General features: G+C 41.6%; 1 protein-coding gene across 3 annotated transcripts in view; it reads left to right on the top strand.

Annotated features, from left to right (window-relative positions):
• Positions 1-18741, top strand: part of VAV3 (vav guanine nucleotide exchange factor 3) — a 155120-nt gene that overhangs the window by 50752 nt on the left and 85627 nt on the right. For 2 of the 3 annotated variants that reach the window (XM_066324574.1, XM_066324573.1), the window contains exons 3-10: positions 5023-5081; positions 6324-6389; positions 8606-8714; positions 11346-11438; positions 11536-11604; positions 14842-14945; positions 16855-16954; positions 18256-18351. In XM_066324574.1, the coding sequence (XP_066180671.1) occupies positions 5023-5081; positions 6324-6389; positions 8606-8714; positions 11346-11438; positions 11536-11604; positions 14842-14945; positions 16855-16954; positions 18256-18351 (696 nt within the window). The remainder of the gene's footprint in view (positions 1-5022; positions 5082-6323; positions 6390-8605; positions 8715-11345; positions 11439-11535; positions 11605-14841; positions 14946-16854; positions 16955-18255; positions 18352-18741) is intronic. The other variant, XM_066324575.1, reaches the window with a different exon arrangement.

Here is an 18741-nt window from a genome sequence, read left to right as displayed (position 1 = left end):
TGTGTCCCAGAGGGGCTGTGTCCCAGAGGAGCTGTGTCCCAGAGGGGTTGTGTCCCAGGGGAGCTGTGTCCCAGAGGGGTTGTGTCCCAGGGGAGCTGTGTCCCAGAGGGGCTGTGTCCCAGGGGAGCTGTGTCCCAGAGGGGCTGTGTCCCAGAGGGGCTGTGTCCCAGGGGAGCTGTGTCCCAGAGGGGCTGTGTCCCAGAGGGGCTGTGTCCCAGGGGAGCTGTGTCCCAGGGGAGCTGTGTCCCAGAGGAGCTGTGTCCCAGGGGAGCTGTGTCCCAGAAGAGCTGTGTCCCAGGGGAGCTGTGTCCCAGGAGAGCTGTGTCCCAGGGGAGCTGTGTCCCAGAGGGGCTGTGTCCCAGGGGGGCTGTGTCCCAGAGGAGCTGTGTCCCAGAGGAGCTGTGTCCCAGAAGAGCTGTGTCCCAGAGGAGCTGTGTCCCAGAGGGGCTGTGTCCCAGAGGGGCTGTGTCCCAGGGGAGCTGTGTCCCAGAAGAGCTGTGTCCCAGGGGAGCTGTGTCCCAGGGGAGCTGTGTCCCAGAAGAGCTGTGTCCCAGAAGAGCTGTGTCCCAGAGGAGCTGTGTCCCAGGGGAGCTGTGTCCCAGAGGGGCTGTGTCCCAGGGGAGCTGTGTCCCAGGGGGGCTGTGTCCCAGAGGAGCTGTGTCCCAGAGGAGCTGTGTCCCAGGGGAGCTGTGTCCCAGAGGGGCTGTGTCCCAGGGGAGCTGTGTCCCAGGGGAGCTGTGTCCCAGAGGGGCTGTGTCCCAGGGGAGCTGTGTCCCAGGGGGGCTGTGTCCCAGGGGAGCTGTGTCCCAGAGGGGCTGTGTCCCAGAGGAGCTGTGTCCCAGAGGAGCTGTGTCCCAGGGGAGCTGTGTCCCAGGGGGGCTGTGTCCCAGAGGAGCTGTGTCCCAGAAGAGCTGTGTCCCAGAGGGGCTGTGTCCCAGAGGAGCTGTGTCCCAGAGGAGCTGTGTCCCAGAAGAGCTGTGTCCCAGAGGGGCTGTGTCCCAGAGGAGCTGTGTCCCAGAAGAGCTGTGTCCCAGGGGAGCTGTGTCCCAGGGGAGCTGTGTCCCAGGGGGGCTGTGTCCCAGAGGAGCTGTGTCCCAGAGGAGCTGTGTCCCAGGGGGGCTGTGTCCCAGGGGAGCTGTGTCCCAGAGGGGCTGTGTCCCAGAGGAGCTGTGTCCCAGAAGAGCTGTGTCCCAGGGGAGCTGTGTCCCAGGGGAGCTGTGTCCCAGGGGGGCTGTGTCCCAGAGGAGCTGTGTCCCAGAGGAGCTGTGTCCCAGGGGGGCTGTGTCCCAGAGGAGCTGTGTCCCAGAGGAGCTGTGCTGGGCTGGGTGCAGTGAGGTTTATGCCTGGAAGCCTCTGGCTAACATCTCCCAGGGTCAGGTTGCCTGCAGGCAAATCATAGACTTATTGAACTTTTCGGTGTGATGGAATGTAGTGGTTGTGGGATGTTTTGGAATATAAATGTTTCTCTTTTTTGGTGTGTTGTCGCTGGCCAGAATGTCAATTAGGAATTTTCAGTACCTGGTTTTTTTTTTTGCTGACTGTTCCTGGTGGTGGTGTGTGTGCAAAGCTCTGCTGACCTTTGGTTTTTGCAGAGCAGCATCAGGCATGGAATCCCTGTTGTTCTGGACTTTGTACAAGCAAGGAGTGCTACTTTTGCACTTAAATTAAGATCCAGTTAAGCCTCATTCAAAGTACAGGAGCATCTGTCAGAGTCCTCGCTTTGGAAAAGAGCTGGGTGATCATTTGGGGTTAAATGCATAAAAGGGACTAAAGCTCTGCCGAAAGGAGGAGAGCAAAGCAAAAAAAGTACATGCAAAGTGCTAAATTTATTTTGTATAGTACATTGTAATTTTGGAGTTCAGAATTGCACAATGTTATAGGTTCCCTCATATCACCTGTATAGGGCTTCAAACTAGTGCTGTTTTGAAAAACTCCAGAGTCTTTCTTTTGTCAGTTATTGAAAATCGGACATTTTGCTGCATTTAAGTTTGTTTTGCTGAATGACTATTGAAGTTGTGTTTGTTATCAGACAACTCAGCCCATACCTAACAGCAGTCATCCCCATCGACCTTGAAATTTGGGAACTCTTAGTTGTTTCTGCAGTGGCTCAGCACCAAAGGAGGAGAATCTTGCTTTGCCTGGCTTTTTGTTGGAGCAAATACATGTACACATATGCGATATTGCTATAGTGTGTTGACCAGAAGTGGTAATTCCATGTGTGATTACTGGTGTAAGTATTCTTGACATTTTCTCAGAATTCTTTAAGGAAACCACAACTGTAAGAGAAATGCTCCTCAGCAGACGCGGTTCTGTTTCTTGACAGTGCTGTTTTAAGCTGTGGTTTAAGAGGAGTGGTTCAAGGAGTAAGCATTATCTTTTACTCTGTGGAAGCTGAATTTGTGTTCTCATTGTTAGTAGAGACTGGAATGCTCAATGGTTTCTGTTCTAAGAGCAGGGAAGATTTTTGAAGTCTTCTGTTGTCTCTAGTAGTACAGTTCCTTTCTCTGTCCTTTTCTCTGCACATTTTCTGGTAAATGCTTCTCTGGCTTCCCCAGTGTGTGTGGGTGTCATTGTGGGCCTCTGTGCCCGCCCCCTCCAAGTTTTCACATCAGTTCCTGAAAAAGTTTTTCTATTCCTCATATCTATAAACCTTACTTTTGTTCGTGTTCATGTTGATAGCTCTAAAATGTAACTTGACAAACTACACTTTGGGAATAATGTTTGCTAGTTACCCACCTAAAATTTGTAATTTTGTTTCTACAACTTTTTTTTTTTTTTTTTTTTTTTTTTTTTTTTTTTTTTTTTTTTTTTGTGTTATCTTGAAGGAACTGTAATTAGCTGTGAAGAGTAAGCCATATATCTGCTGGGTTTGATTATGCTAGATAAGTTAGAATCCCTCTAAGGAAAAGGGTCTGTGTGGGTGGAATAGTTTGCAAAAGATTTTTTTGTATGCTGGGAAATATCATGTTGAAACAAGTGAGGGATATTCAGTTCAGCAGACTTGCCCCTCTTTATTTTGAGAACCATTAAGCCTCCTGTGATTTTGGCAATCAATGCCCACCCATGTGTCAGGAGGGATCATTTTGCCATTGAATCCCACAGCATCTTGTCTCGTGTGGCTCAGCTCTCCTTGCAGCTGGGATTCTTGCAGGTGTGCAGGGGCAGGTTCTGGTCTGCTACAGAAACCAGAACTGCAACAGTAAGACTTGTTAAAGGAGTCCTGTTTCCCTTTTGACCTTTTGATTAATGTGAAATAGTTTTTAATTAATTTTCTCATTTATTCAATCAACTTTTCTTCACAATTTCGAAAGCTTATTCTAGACCATGATGCATTTCTTCTGTTCAGAGGGGAAATATGTGCCCCCATCTTTGATTATGTTAATGGCATATTTGTTTGTTTTTATTATTCTTTGCTGTAAGGCAAAATGAGATTTTTTTTGGTGGCATTAATTTTCACAGCAGCTTAAATGAACTCCAAATGTTGCCTTCACAGGATTAATCTAGCATTAATTCTTAACTTTGCTCATCTGCCTATGAAATATGATTCACTCTGGAGGCTGTGTAACTTCAGTTTAAGCTGTAGTAGTTTGTGATATTTCTCTGTGGTTTTTACTTTATCATTCTCCTGTGTAAACATGTAATTTTCCTTCCTTTGAGAGATGCACTTTTAGCTCTCTCTTTTACAGTCATGGTAGTCTTGTAATTAGAACTTCAAAAATAAAAACAACTGAGATTGTAGAGATTATTCCCAAATGCCTGTGAAACGTCGAATTGCTGTGCTGAATTTTGACACTGCTGATAAAAACCATCTTTGGCAATTTCTCTTTGATTTGAAAAGATACTGACTGAAACCTCTGGGGAGTTCAGGAGAAACCTTGTCATTGGAAGCATGGAAGTTCAGACAGGGTGTCATTTTGGGTCATTTTCTCTCTCTAACAAACAAGAGTCGCATATGTGAATAAACAGGAGGAGAGGACTTGCCAGGCAGAGGCACAGTAGGTCTTGCATTAATTCAATCACCAGCAAAACAACTCCATGGATGTGACCGTGTCCATGTATTCTGCCCTTCCCGATGCTCTCCCCTGGCTCTGTGTGTAACATCAGCGGGCACAGGAGGTGTTCCCTGAGGATGAGGATGTTCCCTGAGGATGAGGGTGTGCTCTGAGGATGAGGGTGTTCCCTGAGGATGAGGGTGTTCCCTGAGGATGAGGGTGTTCCCTGAGGATGAGGGTGTGCTCTGAGGATGAGGGTGTGCTCTGAGGATGAGGGTGTTCCCTGAGGATGAGGGTGTTCTCTGAGGATGAGGGTGTTCCCTGAGGATGAGGGTGTGCTCTGAGGATGAGGGTGTTCCCTGAGGATGAGGGTGTGCTCTGAGGATGAGGGTGTTCCCTGAGGATGAGGGTGTGCTCTGGGGATGAGGGTGTTCTCTGAGGGTGTTCCCTGAGGATGAGGGTGTGCTCTGAGGATAAGGATGTTCTCTGAGGATGAGGGTGTGCTCTGGGGATGAGGGTGTTCCCTGAGGATGAGGGTGTGCTCTGAGGGTGTTCCCTGAGGATGAGGGTGTTCTCTGGGGATGAGGGTGTTCCCTGAGGATGAGGGTGTTCCCTGAGGATGAGGGTGTTCCCTGAGGATGAGGGTGTTCCCTGGGGATGAGGGTGTGCTCTGAGGATGAGGTGTTCCCTGGGGTGTTCCAGACTCGGGCAGGGCTGTGGCTGCTGGGTGCGGCTCCGGCAGGGGCTGGGCTGTGTCCGGATCCAGCGCTGCTGCCGCGGCCTCTGGCTCCCTCTGCCGCTCGGCCCTTTCCTCATGCGGCTGCCGGGGCACACACAAACATTGCCGGCAGGACAAAATGTGGGTACAAGCGCGGCCGGGTCCGGCTGGGAGCTCGGCACAGCCGGGTTGGGTCTCTCTTTATGTAATTTGATTTGAAGTAGTGCCGCTGATAATGAAATAAGAGAGAACAAAAGGTTTTATCGCTTCTGTTCGACGACTAATGGTAGTTTGTGTTCCCCTCCTGTGCAGGTGATAGAAACGCTGTCTAAGCTTTCCCGCACGCCCATTGCCCTCGGCACAGGAATAAGGTATGGCGTAGGGAAGGGTGGCAGGAATGTCTCTTGGTGTGTGCTCTGTGGAAAAGGGGTCAGAGGCAGCACGGGCTGTGTCCTCACTAAGAGCTTCTCTAGCTGTAAGCCACGGTGCAGCTGAGCAAGGCTCTGCCCCCTGAGGAGTTACAAAAGCTGTCTCTGCCTCCGGGACCCTCGCTGAAGGGCCAGAGTGATGTGTACTGCTGGGCCAGGAGGTGAACGGGGCAGCAGCTGCTAGCGCAGGATGGTGTGATCATGGCAACACAGGGGTCAGAAGTCAAGGTGATGCAGTGCTGATTCATGTAAAGACAAAAATGAGGTTTCTTTTCTTTCTTTCTTTCTTTCTTTCTTTCTTTCTTTCTTTCTTTCTTTTCTTTCTTTCTTTATTCTTTCTTTCTTTCTTTCTTTCTTTCTTCTTTCTTTCTTTTCTTCTTTCTTTCTTTTCTTTCTTTTCTTTCTTTCTTTTTCTTTCTCTCTCTCTTTCTCTCTTTCTCTCTCTCTTTCTCTTTCTCTCTCTCTTTCTCTCTTTCTCTTCTCTCTTTTTTCTTCCCTTCCCTTCCCTTCCCTTCCCTTCCCTTCCCTTCCCTTCCCTTCCCTTTCCCTTCCCTTCCCTTCCCTTCCCTTCCCTTACCTTCCCTTCCCTTCCCTTCCCTTCCCTTCCCTTCCCTTCCCTTCCCTTCCCTTCCCTTCCCTTCCCTTCCCTTCCCTTCCCTTCCCTTCCCTTCCCTTCCCTTCCCTTCCCTTCCCTTCCCTTCCCTTCCCTTCCCTGCCCTGCCCTGCCCTGCCCTGCCCTGCCCTGCCCTGCCCTGCCCTGCCCTGCCCTCCCTCCCTCCTTCCTTCCTTCCTTCTAAAAAATCAGAAAAATTGTCCAAGTTTGTGAAATTCTTGTTTTCCAAAATAAACAACAACAACAATAACAAAACAACAAACAAACAAACAAACAAAAAACCAAACAACCAGACCAAAGCTGAAAGTTTTCATGCTTTTCTTCTGGTTGAAAAATGTCAACAATGTGTATTAGCGGTGATTTCTAACAAGTGTGTCCAGTACGGTTTTTATTATATTGTCAATCTACATAATGAAATAGAAATACACATATCCTGCTTATCAGAGAAAGGAGGGAACATATAAACACATTGGCATACAATAATCTGTGTGAAGATTTTGGATGCCAAACAGAAGCACACTATATGACTAGGCTAGTGGTATCTGTAATTAATGCTATTTTTCTTTCTATAGGCCCTTCCCTACAGAAGAAAGCATTGATGATGAAGATATCTACAAAGGTCTTCCTGATTTAATAGAGTACGTTGTAAATAAATTAGTTACAGATATTGTCTTTCAGTTGCATGCTATTGTTGGTATTGTGTTGTGGAACAAATAGTTTTAATGACAATGGAATATTTATTTAATTTGTAAATATTTTGTTAGTCATCATGCTGACCAGGAAGAATTAATTATGAAAACTTTTTTTGAATTATTATGATAGGTTTGTGTATATAAAGCAAAGTGTTTCATAGAGGGTGCTGGTAGCAAAGTGAGTAAAGAATGCATTTTAAATTACCTGTCAGTACTATGAGAATGCTTTAAGAAGATTGCAATATCACTTGTTAAGGACTCAAGGAAATTGTCTTGAACTTGCAAAGAAAATGCATGTTTGGATCATAATTCAAGTGGCTCTTTTCCCTAAAGTCAGTGAAATTCTTAATGTGAGTGTGTTTACCTCTTCTGGGTAAGTGTTTGCAGGATTATCAGGATACTCTTGTGTCCCATGGCTGGGACCTCTGAAGGTCCGTAAGGAATCCTGTTGGACAAGAGCTAGGTCAGAGCTCACTGTTCCAAGGCTCAGAGTTCACCAGCACTCATTGCATGTCTCTTGCTGCAGTGTGGCAGAGAAGCTGCTGTTCACACCAGGGATTTGTTTCTTCAGTGCCTATATAGGAAGGGAAACCTCACCATGATTGGCACTGCTCAATTTACCACTTTCCCTGCAAAGCTTGTCCTCCCCTCTGCAGCTGACTGACTGTCTCACAGATAATTGCTTTTCACTCTGTGTAGCAGAGCGTGCAGAAGGCAGGAGTTGCAGTCTCCTTTGAGACCCCAGTGGGCAAAAGGCGATGTCCTTATCTCTTAGATGTAGTGGCATTATAACTGATTGAAAACAGTATTTCCACCGGTTCTCAAATGGGCATGTAAATTCAGCATTGTGAGGCAGACACAATTTTCATCAGACACTTTTTCTTTAATTAAAAAAAGAAAAGCTAACAAATCATACCAAAGAAATTGATTCGTAACTCTTCTTGTACAACAAATCATGAATATTATTAATGAAAATTTAATAGTTGCCTGGTGTCTCAATTGTGGAGGAAGCAATTCAAGAATAAGTGTGCCAGTGAATGATGCAAATGGCCCACATTTTTTAGTTTCCCTCAATTATTAGTAAGTTTATTTGAAAATAATTTAATGTCCCTGAATTTAAATGGTGTCTAAAGAATTTAAAATTAATTTTTTTTTGTCAGAAAGATCTGTAGTAGTTAAATGTTTCTATCCTTACTCTGCTTGTTTACCAGGTTTTTTCCCTGGAGCAGAGGTGGTGGAATGAGTGTGTTTGCTAGTACACCATCCCTGCTGGTGGGAAGTGAAATGCTGGACTAACTTGTTGGGTTTTACTCTGAAGGATTTCAGCGTTGTCTTCCAGCAGGAAAAACCTCAAAATTGTCAGCATATCTGATCCAGTTTCTGTACTGTTATTGTGACTCCACTACTTTCAATATCTTTAGAATTCTTTTGTAGACATACCCTAAGAAATAGGAATGAAAGATATTATGGGCTTGATACAGTCCTAGCACAAAGTAGGAAGCATTCTAGCAGGGCTGACTGTAATGAAGCTGAATTAGCTGAGGGTAGAGTTGAGCATTGACTTTCTGCTTTATTTCTGCAGTCTGGGTAATTGGAGGGCATCACTTGTGCATACTTGGTCTCACAGAACTGCCTGATTTTCAGTTTGATTGGTTCCTTCTTTCATTTTGGTGGAGCTGGAGGTTGCATGGGATGCCGCAGATTCTGGTTTATGCTGTGAGGTACAGGGCCTGAGTCCTGGCTCTGCAGTCTTCGGTGTATTTTGCCCTGGACAGTCCTTTCTTCAGGCAGGAAGAAGACTTGTAACAGTGTCCCACATCCCAGTGTAGTGGTGGGAAAAGGGTCAAGGAGAAGAGGGCAGCTGGATTGCAGCTTATGGCAAAACTGTCCTGAGGTGTTGCTTTTGCTGTCTGGTTTAGTTCCTATGTGCTTCTAAATTCATGTAGTCTTCAGTATTGTGTTGATTTTATAAAATGTATTTTAAATGAATTGGGAAAAGAAAATTAATAGGCTTAATTTTCCTTAATGAGTTACTTTCATTAGATATTCTATTAATTAATATCTGTTTGTTTACTGTAGAAATTTCTCCATGAGTAGTCCCTTGCAGAGCTGGTGGTACTTTGTCTGTGCTGCACAGTTTGTTTCTTGTCTTGTTTTTTCAGTGAAACTGGTGTTGAGGAAGATGAGGAGTTGTATGATTGTGTCTATGGAGAAGATGAAGGTGGGGAAGTTTATGAAGACCTAATGAAAGATGAAGCAGCACAGCAACCTGTATGTTTTCCAGTTCCTAGCCACTTTGGAACAATAGCAGTTAACTTTCTGAAAGCTGAAATGATGTTTTTAATAGATAGTTTCAGTGACACTCCTGCTCAGCTGCATCTGGAGGTGGCATGTGCAGAGCATTATCTCCCATGTGAGACTTTGCAGGCTGTTTGGGTAAAGGGGAAAACATTATCTACAGTAAGCTTTTTAAAAAAGTGATTTTTAAATGAAATACAGCAAATACTTTGGTAGTTTTGAGTAGTAAAATTTACTAGCTATTTTAAATTTAATTGCTTACTTGAAAGTATCCTACCTCCAAAATTGTTACAGTTTTGTGAAATCATTGTATATGATATTATTTCAGCCATAGTTTGAACAACTAGCCTAACAAGGCCAACTGAGAATTGTTTCAAAATAATGAATTTCCTGCTTATTCAACCATGTTTTGTTATTCAACCATGTTTTATTGATCATTAGGTAATTATTATGTTGCAAAGTAAACTGTTCCACCAAGTTTTCTCCAGGAGTAGCTGAACTTCAGAGGTAGCTTTTCTTACCTGTACTGGTGGTATCGCACACTTTCTTATTCCTCTTTCCTTTTGTTTGTTGCACTCAGGTTCTAGATGTTTGGGGTATGGATAGAAAAATTGATATGTCAATTTCTGCTGGAAGTGTCTCTGTTAGTGATCTCTTTGGGTTAGGTGAGCACTAACTGAAGTGAATGGTTTTAACTTAAATGCCAGGATTTGTTTGCATTGCTCATATAAGTATTGATGAAAAACAAACTCACCAAATTTGCAAGTGGATATAAACTGTTTAGTACAGCAACTTCTGTAATTGCACAAATACTGCAAACATTTTGGTCAGTATTGAGCTAAAGGTAAAGAATAGCTGAAAGTCTAAATAATGTTATATTCTAATTCTTTATAGAGATTAACTACAGTTAACTGTGACAGTATCTCCTTCCCTGTGCAAAAGAAATGATAGATTTGAGATGAGAGTGACCATGATGATGCTCACAAAGCACAATTCTTCTGATCAGACTGTATTTTTGCAAAATGGTTACTTGTGTCTGCATCTGATAAAGATGGAGCCTTAACGTTCATTGAGGGAAAATGAAGAACTGCACAAATTGGGTTTTCAAGAGTAGGTTCTGAAATTGCAGCACCCGCTAAATGAGAGTGAGAAGCTGTGTTCCACTTGTAGAAGCTGGTTGTAGAAGCTGGTTGTAGCTGGTTTTCACACAGAGAAAAAGAGAGAAGGGTAAAGCCAAAGCAGTGACCAAGCTTTATGTACCTGTATGATTTGCAGCTTGGAGTGCAGTTGAGGTGGTAGGAATACCTTTCCCACTCTAAGGTGGCCAAGCTGTATAGGAGCTGTGTGGACAGTGTAAGTGTGGCTTACTCTGTGCTTAGCAGGTGTGTCAGACTGGCAGAAGAGAGGGAGTGGAAGGAGTCTAGCTCTTAAACATGCCAGGAGCTAAATGTTAAAATTTCAGTCTAGAAATTCTGCTGTTCCTAGAAGAGAAAAACTCTTTTGTTCAAAAGATAAAAGTGTTTTTTTTCTGAATGGAAAGAACGAAAGTGCTAAATTTCTACTCCTCCTTCTCCCTGTATTTGACCAACATCTAGTCATCTGGTCTATGTGCAGCATAGGAATTCTCTACACTGCATGAAAATGAATAAGATAAAACCAGGGGTATGCTGAAGGATGTTGCAAATTGGTAAATAGGCTTCAGAAAGAATGTTATAGTCCTGTTGCTTATTAAGATACTGCTTATTATTATTGGAGAAAACATTTTGGATTTGTTATTGCTTCTAACTACAAGAGCCTATCCAGTTACTGTGTCAAACATCCACCCTGACCTCTAATATCTCCAGACCTTCTGTGCCTTGCTTGACATGAAAGGTTCCATATCATCTTCTGGTTATTTACTCTTTTATTTGAAATAGGATTTTATTGAAGCTGTAATGCTGTAAATCCTATCTTGGGTAAGAGTGCTTGTAAACTATTTTTATAGAGTCATGTAATTACTGATAATTACTTCCACATCCTATGAGTCTGGTGGTTTACATGGAAAAATCCCAGGATCTCGTTGGAGACACACATACAGACGTGAGTTGGACTTAGAGGTCACTGCTCTTCCTGATCTGAGGACATACTCCTGTTGTGTCTGAAGAGAAAGCTCCCCTTGAGAAAAAAAAGGGGAAAAGACTGTAAATAAGGACAAGGATTAGACTGAATCCAATATTTATTGCAGTGCAAAGTTGCTTACATGATTCAGCCCCATTAAGTTTAATGGAATTATTAACTGCTGAGTATTTTAAATAAGATTTCTCAGTCTGGATGTAAATTAAATGTGACCTTGTATTTCAGCTTCCAAAGTACACGCTGATACTTCAGTGTTTTATGTCTAAGCATTAACTTTTCATAATATTCCTTTGATTTTGATTTCACTAAAGTAATGAGCTAACTGAACATTAAAATATTCTTGGTTATTGCTGTCATCTTTGGAGGCTGCAGTACTCAGAGAATTTCAGGAAGCAGTTATCCTAATTGCGTAATTCCAAACAAATAAACCCATTTGTTATCCATTAGGTGCCTGCTAATGACTTAAACTTGACTCCATTGTAATTGCAGAAATGTCCTGAAAATGACATAAGAAGCTGTTGTCTAGCTGAAATAAAGCAAACTGAAGAGAAGTACACTGAAACACTGGAATCGATCGAGAAAGTAAGACGCTGCTTACAGACTTGTAACATGCATTTTTATAGCAGTCTAGAAGATAGAATTACAATAGCCAATGTATATATAATTTCTTTTCTTTCAGTTTTTCATGGTGCCATTGAAAAGGTTTCTGTCAGCATCAGAGTTTGATACTGTTTTCATCAACATTCCTGTGAGTAACTGCATATTTAATGAGCAGATATGAGATTCATGGCAGATTGTGATACATTTGTGTTATGTGTTACTGCACAAAACGATTATTTGAAATACAAAAATACAATGCACTGTGGGTTTATGTGGGTATTAGTTGATTAAAGAAATGTGTACTACCAATTTTTTTTTCTGCTTGAGGGAATAAGGTAAGATAAATAGTATTAGCATGTGAGATAATGAATTGTTATAAACTGGAGTGTTTTTGATCCTTAAAAGCTAACAATTCCTAGAAATGAATTATCTTCTAATAAATGCTGATATTTTAATGATGGTGCAAAGCTGTGACTGCTGAGTTACCTATCACTGAATACTGACTATCTGTAGCTACTCTGCAAATCCTTGTAGCTGCCCTGGCTCTTACATCATTGAACGCAATTGAAAGTTAACATAACTCATAGTTTTGGATTCCGAATCTGGTGCTGGAAAGGATAAGGAAATCCTCTGTGAACTATCTAGGAAACCTCTTATTTCACTGAAACAATAGTGGTTCCTGTGATTGCTACTTTATGTCATTTATTTTTGGCTTAATCAAAACAGTATGACAATTTACATGTATTTTTAGTTGCTACGTGTTCGGTATGTCTTTACTCTGTCTAACATCAAAGCAAGACATCACAAATGGTCTGAAGCCTCTCTCAACACAGAAGAATGAAAGCAATGTTCTTTTATGAGGCCTTTGTGAAGAAAGGGTCCCCAGAGTGTGACCCACGGGCCACATCAAGCTATTACTGCTTGTAAAATATCACCTCTGGTTTGGCCATCTCTGGCATGTCCAACAGGCTCTCAGCTTGTAGGAGGAGGTGTTGGGGATTTTATTTTTTCTGTGAGAACCTGGCCTGTCTATAAAGACATTTTGGTTGCTGTTCCAGCATCATCCTGATAGAAGGTAAATTATGACACTTATACGAATGATATCTTACCCTTTGCCATATTTTTTCCTCGGTGAAGTTTTCACTCTGCCTCTTAATTACTGTCATGTCCTCCACTTTGAATAATTGTCCAAAACATTATCACAGATATCAGTAACTAACTTGTCTTCTTGAATTATATCAGCTTCCCACAGAGATCCCTTTGCTTTTGAAAGCAAATTTATATTCTGTCCTGCATTAGTATTTCTCACTCATTATAAATAAAGGCATGGTGTGCCCTGCCTAAGTTACTATAAACCTCTTTCCTAAGGCTCTGTGTGCCCAGCTATAGTGACTTATTTTTATGGAAAGACCTAATTCCAGTCAATGGAAACAGCTGCAAAAGGTACAGAAAGGGCTTGAATGCTGTAAGCACAATCAGGGAGGTCAGCCCGCTCACTGCTAGTTAAAGGATTGCATAGGATCACAAAAGTTCAGAAAGAACAAACCCCATTTATTTTAGACTAGGGAGACACATAATAAGCACATGTTTGGGTTGTTTTATTTTGCTTTTTGTTGTCAGCATTCAGTATTCTGCTGTTAGAAAATGCTGCTTATTTCCAGCTCCAGGAGCACTTCATAGGCATCAAATAACCTTAAAAGAAATACAGGACTTGCCTAAGCCAAAAATATTTGCAAGCGCTTTGTCTGCTCAGACCTTGTCTGTGTGGCAGTTCCTCAGCAGGAAGGCTGGAGGGCAGTGGAAGCTTGTTTTAAACTAAAAATAGCTGTTACACAGAGCTCTGCAGCAAAGTGAGATGTGAAGAGCAAGTGCTGTGTTCTCAGAACAGAATGGATTTTCTTCTGTTATGGGGTTGTGGTGAAGGATTGTTTCCTTAGGGTGATGTTATATTCCTTAAATAGACTCTAAAAGATGCTTGCTGGATCAACTGCTGGTATTAAAATATCTCATTTTGAAGGAAAAAAACCCTCCAAACCAATTACCCCAAATTGCCAGTTTAAAGAGAGTGCCTTTCATTGGCACTCATATTTCTAAGTTCTGTTCTTCGAAGTGAATGTGTGGCTGTCTCTATATTTGTGTCTGTATATGTCTGTCTATATTATGTGTATATGCATTTGCATCTACATCAATGTGTGCACTCATATATAAACACACTTATATCTGTACCTTTGCATGCCTGTGAATTATATATATGGACATACAGAGAGAAAGAGAGATGAAAGTACATGTAACACATACTGAGGTGCTGGAACATGCATTGACTTCAAATGATGTTAACTTCAGTTTAGTTTAAAACTTGATTTGAATTAGAGATAGACATCCAAAAAGACCCATTGTCCCCTTAGCATTAAGCTGTTTTTCAGGGGTATTGCTTAGCTGAGTCCCTGTGTGCTCCTTAGAAAAAGTGCTCCCGTTCCAAATACATTAATTGGGAAGCATTTCAGTAATAATGTCTGTTTACTGCAACTTAAGATTCTGAGGATGAGGCCATACAGTTGCTAGCAACGTAATTTCATCTGTTTCAAGATTCTGCACCCTCATCAGTGATGTGATGTACTGTTAGTTTTCATCAGTGTGAAGTGAAACGTTTCAACTCAGTTCACAACTCAATATTGAATATTATTTTGTCGTTATATAATTTCTTGGAATAAATAATCTTCAATGACTTGCTCTGTTAAAGTCCTCTCTTTTTCATTCCAGTGATCTGTTTACTACTTACTACTTATTTCAAAACCTGTTTTGACTTAATTTCTTGTGAGTTTTCCATACAATGTTAAGGCTGATGCAATCTCCTCTAGTTTATGTATGATAGTGTATAAGCAAGGAGAGTTGCAACAGTAATCAAAGAGCAAATCTTTCTGCAATATTCTTTTCTTTCTCTCAGACATTAATTGTGTGCTGTATTGGGAAACTCATTATGATTGCAGTTAATTTAGCATTAGGACATCACTAATTGACCAATGTAATGTACAGAAATAATTTTTCACAGCTCAGGGACATGAATCATTACTTCAACTTTTCGCTAATGCGTTTACTTGACTTGCTTAATTTTAAAACTATCATTATAAAATAAAGGTGAATTAACAGTGCATGTTCCAAGCTAGAATAAATTAGTCTCTAATAGGTAGTTCTTAGAGCTTAGCTTTTCTTGTTGTGCTATACAGAAGATGTGCCAAACCTCGAAATGAGATTCTACTCTCAAATGATCTACTTTCCAATTTATTGAAATTAATGGGTCTAACATAAAATAATTTACTTTTATATTCAAAGCTTTAAGCCATTCTGTTTTTACAAAGCTTTTTCCCTCCCCATTACTGTTTTTAAGGATTTGGTGAAAATTCACAGGAATCTTACACAGGACATCAATGATTCCATTGTTAACAAAAATGATCAGAACCTATATCAAATTTTTATTAACTACAAGGAAAGGTAAGATTTAAGCACTCTTACTAATTGTCTAATATATGCTCAGTTCAGTATTTACTGTATTTTTGCTTGATGAATATTTCTGAGATGGGATTAGATTCAAAGTAAATATCCTTATCAAGCTAGTTTTGGTGTTTTGAGCCTGGAAATCAAAATGTTTTATGAGCCCTCCCTCTTGTTAGCCCAGCTTTGGCAATATTTTTACTTAGACAGGTAACAAATATATTTTTATGGAAACTTAAATATCTTACTTTGCACAGCATTTTTTTCATGCACATAATCCCAGATATTTTATGGCATGTATTAGTATTGTTTAAGAGATTAATGAAAAGGATACTTACTAGGGATATTTCAGATTAAAGGAAACAGAAGACGTCATACCTGGAAAGCAGAGACAGCAGCAGAGGTAAAAGAGAAGAGAGGAGAGACTGTGGTTTCAGCCCTGAGTCAGAGGTGTGACAGTAAAGCAAACAACCTCTGCCTTCAAGCTTTGAAAAGCAGCCAAGCTGATAACAGGACAGCTATGGCAACATGCTATACCCTGTGGGCTAATTGCCAATTTTTTCCTTCTACCAGCACTGAACAGCTGTTGGACTACACAGATTATTTTATAAATGCCCATGGTACTTAGCTGAAAAACACTTATTCTGTTGGCTACGTTGCTGACCTCTCTTAAAATAACCTTGGGGTTTTGGTTAAAATGAGGTCCTTCTGGGAGCAGAGTCAGAAAGACTTGAGGGAGCTAACTGGGTTTGCTTCAGGGTGATGGGTGAAGGAGGATTATTGCAGTAATAATTGGTGTGTGAGAAATTGGACTGCAGCATCCAAAGAATGTTAGATGTGGGACAGTTTTCCAAGGGAGGAGGGTGTCCCAGGCTGCCCATTAACAGTCCTGCCTTCAGAGACCCTCTGTTTCAACTTCTAGTTTGGAGCAGGAGAAAGTTATTTCCCAGGCTGTTACACTGCTGCTATAGGAGGGAATCAGGGGACAAGGAGTTGTTCTGGAAAATGCTTGTCTTTCCAAAGTTATTCTGAAATTGTGCTAAAAGAGGAACAAAGGACACTGAGAAGAAATACCAAGTTTATGCTATAAAAAAAGGGAACAGAGGTTGATGCAGTGTCTGAACCATACAGTGATTAAAAGTAATCATAAATGATAAGTCTTAAATCATTGTCATCACCTTATTGTGAGGAAATGAATGAATAGGGTAAAGGTTAGGTGAGAGAAAAAGAAATTTAGGAAGCCTCAGTGGAAGGCTCATGGGAACCCACCAAAAAGGGTTTGAAGCATACAGAAGAAATCACCTCAAAAAATAAATGAAAAGGTGAAAGCAAAAAGCACTCCTGGCACTGGACTAGCTGAAAGAAGCACTCCACAGAGAGGCAAGAAACACCTGTCATAAAACCAGGCTCCTTCAGGAAGCATTGCTTCATTTGACATCTATTGAAAATTTCTTGAGATTTTGTACACTATTTTTTTGATCTGAGAGCTCAGACCTCATTGAAACTGTTGGAGACAGATCATTTTGCATAACCTACAAGTTCTTTAAAGAGTGGCTGTAATTAATCTTATTAAGCTTGTGCTCCAGAATTTATTCATTACAACGTTGGAAGTCTACATTGCTGTAAACAGCTTTGCAACTTTTTAATGCATCCTGTATTTATCAGAGCATATTTATATATGTGTAACTATGAAAGCAAAATGCAAGGATTTTAGACCATTTTGAAAGTAGAGCAAAAGTGTTCTCCTGAATAGTCTTCATTCATTTCATGCTGCCCATTGAGCACATGGCTAAATTCTATCCTTATATAGGCACTGCTCATTTTGAAACAAGGACTGTGGAAAAAATGATTAAGTGTTGTTCTTAAACAAACAAATGTTCCTTTCATTCTTTCTCTTGCTTTGGTTTAGGTTGGTTATTTACGGACAGTACTGCAGTCAAGTGGAGATAGCGATATCATGCTTAGACAATATCTCTAAGACAAAAGAAGATGTTAAATTGAAGTTAGAGGTATCAGTATTTTTTAACATCTATACATATATACACACACATTATACCATGTGTTTCTGTGACTGTGTCCTGCTTTCACTGAAGTCAAAACCTTTATGATGATGAAGCTAGCTGGATTGATAAATGAATGTGTTTCCCTTCATTCTTTTGGACCCTTTGATCAAATGAAAATGTGCTGCATGTACAGAAGTGCACATCCTGGTCCTGAAGTGAAGGGAGTTTTGCCACTGATGTTAGCCGAGTAAGGGCTTTCTTTCATGAAGTGACCATCAGTGGTACTCTTCCATTTATCAGCATATCTCAGCTGGAACACAGAGTTGCAGGATCACACCGGCTGGGAGGGACCTGTAGGCTGAGCAAGCCTTTGTCCCATAGCCTCAGGGTTGTTTGCCACGACCCCTGGTCCTTTCTGCAGAGCTGCTGCCCACCTGCTCAGCCCTCAGGGTCAGCATGTCCCTGGCTAGTGCCTGCCAGGTGAGGGACTTCTCCTTGTTGCATCCATGACAGGTTTGTGCTGAAGGGTGTCAGTGCACCCTGAGCTGTGCTGGCTGCAGACCTGCTCTGCGTGCCCTGTGCCTTTTGCTGCAGATCACTGCCAAAGGCACTAAAGGGGAGGGAGCCTTGGACAGAGCCCTGAAGAGCTCTGTTTGCAGCTGTCCCTCAGGTGGTGCAGGAAACATCAATCACAGCACTTTTTGAACCTCATAATCCAGTCAGTTTTCTATGGACCGGGAGCACAACATCCCGACCTGGATATTACTCTACTGTGAGAGAGGAAGCCTTGGAAAAATCAAGGCAGACTGTCCCCACCCATTCACAGATCTAGCCATTTAATTGTGGAAAGCAGTCAAGTAGGGCAGGCATTGATTTACCTGTGGTAAACTCATATGGATATTCCTTTAGACCTTCTTCGTGTGCCCAGATATTGCTGCCAAGAGGACTTGGTCCACAGCCTGTGCAGTGCTGAAATGAGACTGACTGCCCTGTACTTTCCATGATTACTTTCTGCCTTTTTTTCCTCCATAGGAATATTTAAGGCTTTTTTAGCTATAAGGAATGCCTAATTTCTGTTGCCTTTGTTCTACTCTCTCATGCATGTTGAAACATCTAAGAACAAGTGACTAAATGCAGGCTTTTCCCCCTTTTTTGATATTGTTATATCAACTGTTTTTCTTCATTTGTTGATATATTTATCACAGGCTTAATATAGTCGCTTATATGTCACTGAATTTTCATATATATCACTTGAATAGGTTTATTTTCTAGCTCTCTTGTCTTATTCTTTCTTGTGCTTTCACTAGGAATGTTCCAAGAGGGCCAATAATGGGAAGTTTACATTGCGGGATCTCTTAGTGGTTCCAATGCAAAGAGTACTAAAATATCACCTACTGCTCCAGGTATTTTATTTTTGAAATTTAAGGGGGCTGAGAGCAAAACTGTGATTGTTTATCATCAGTGGGGTGTAAAAAATGAAAGCTAAATGTCTTTATCAAAGGAAGGTGATTGACACTTCCCTAGATATGTTATGAAATAAAATTCAGTCAAGTGCAGGGTTTCTCCCAGAGATCATTTCTTAGAGCTGAAGCATATCTGGGGAAAATCAAATAAAACATAATTGTTTCCTCAGTCTCTGGACCTTTTGTTGTTGGGGTTTTTAAAATGGTTAGTAGTACCAAACCATAATCATGGTACTTGGAAATGTGAACCATTACCCTCCAAAAAGGAAGCTGAGCCATACGTACAGCATACTTTTAAGGTACTTCTTCGCTGTCATAAATTGCAATTAA

The sequence above is a fragment of the Sylvia atricapilla genome, chromosome 9, assembly GCF_009819655.1.
Source record: "Sylvia atricapilla isolate bSylAtr1 chromosome 9, bSylAtr1.pri, whole genome shotgun sequence".
NCBI classification, from domain to species: domain Eukaryota; kingdom Metazoa; phylum Chordata; class Aves; order Passeriformes; family Sylviidae; genus Sylvia; species Sylvia atricapilla.
Note: the sequence above shows the minus strand (reverse complement) of the source record. Positions and strands in the feature narration are given on the sequence as shown.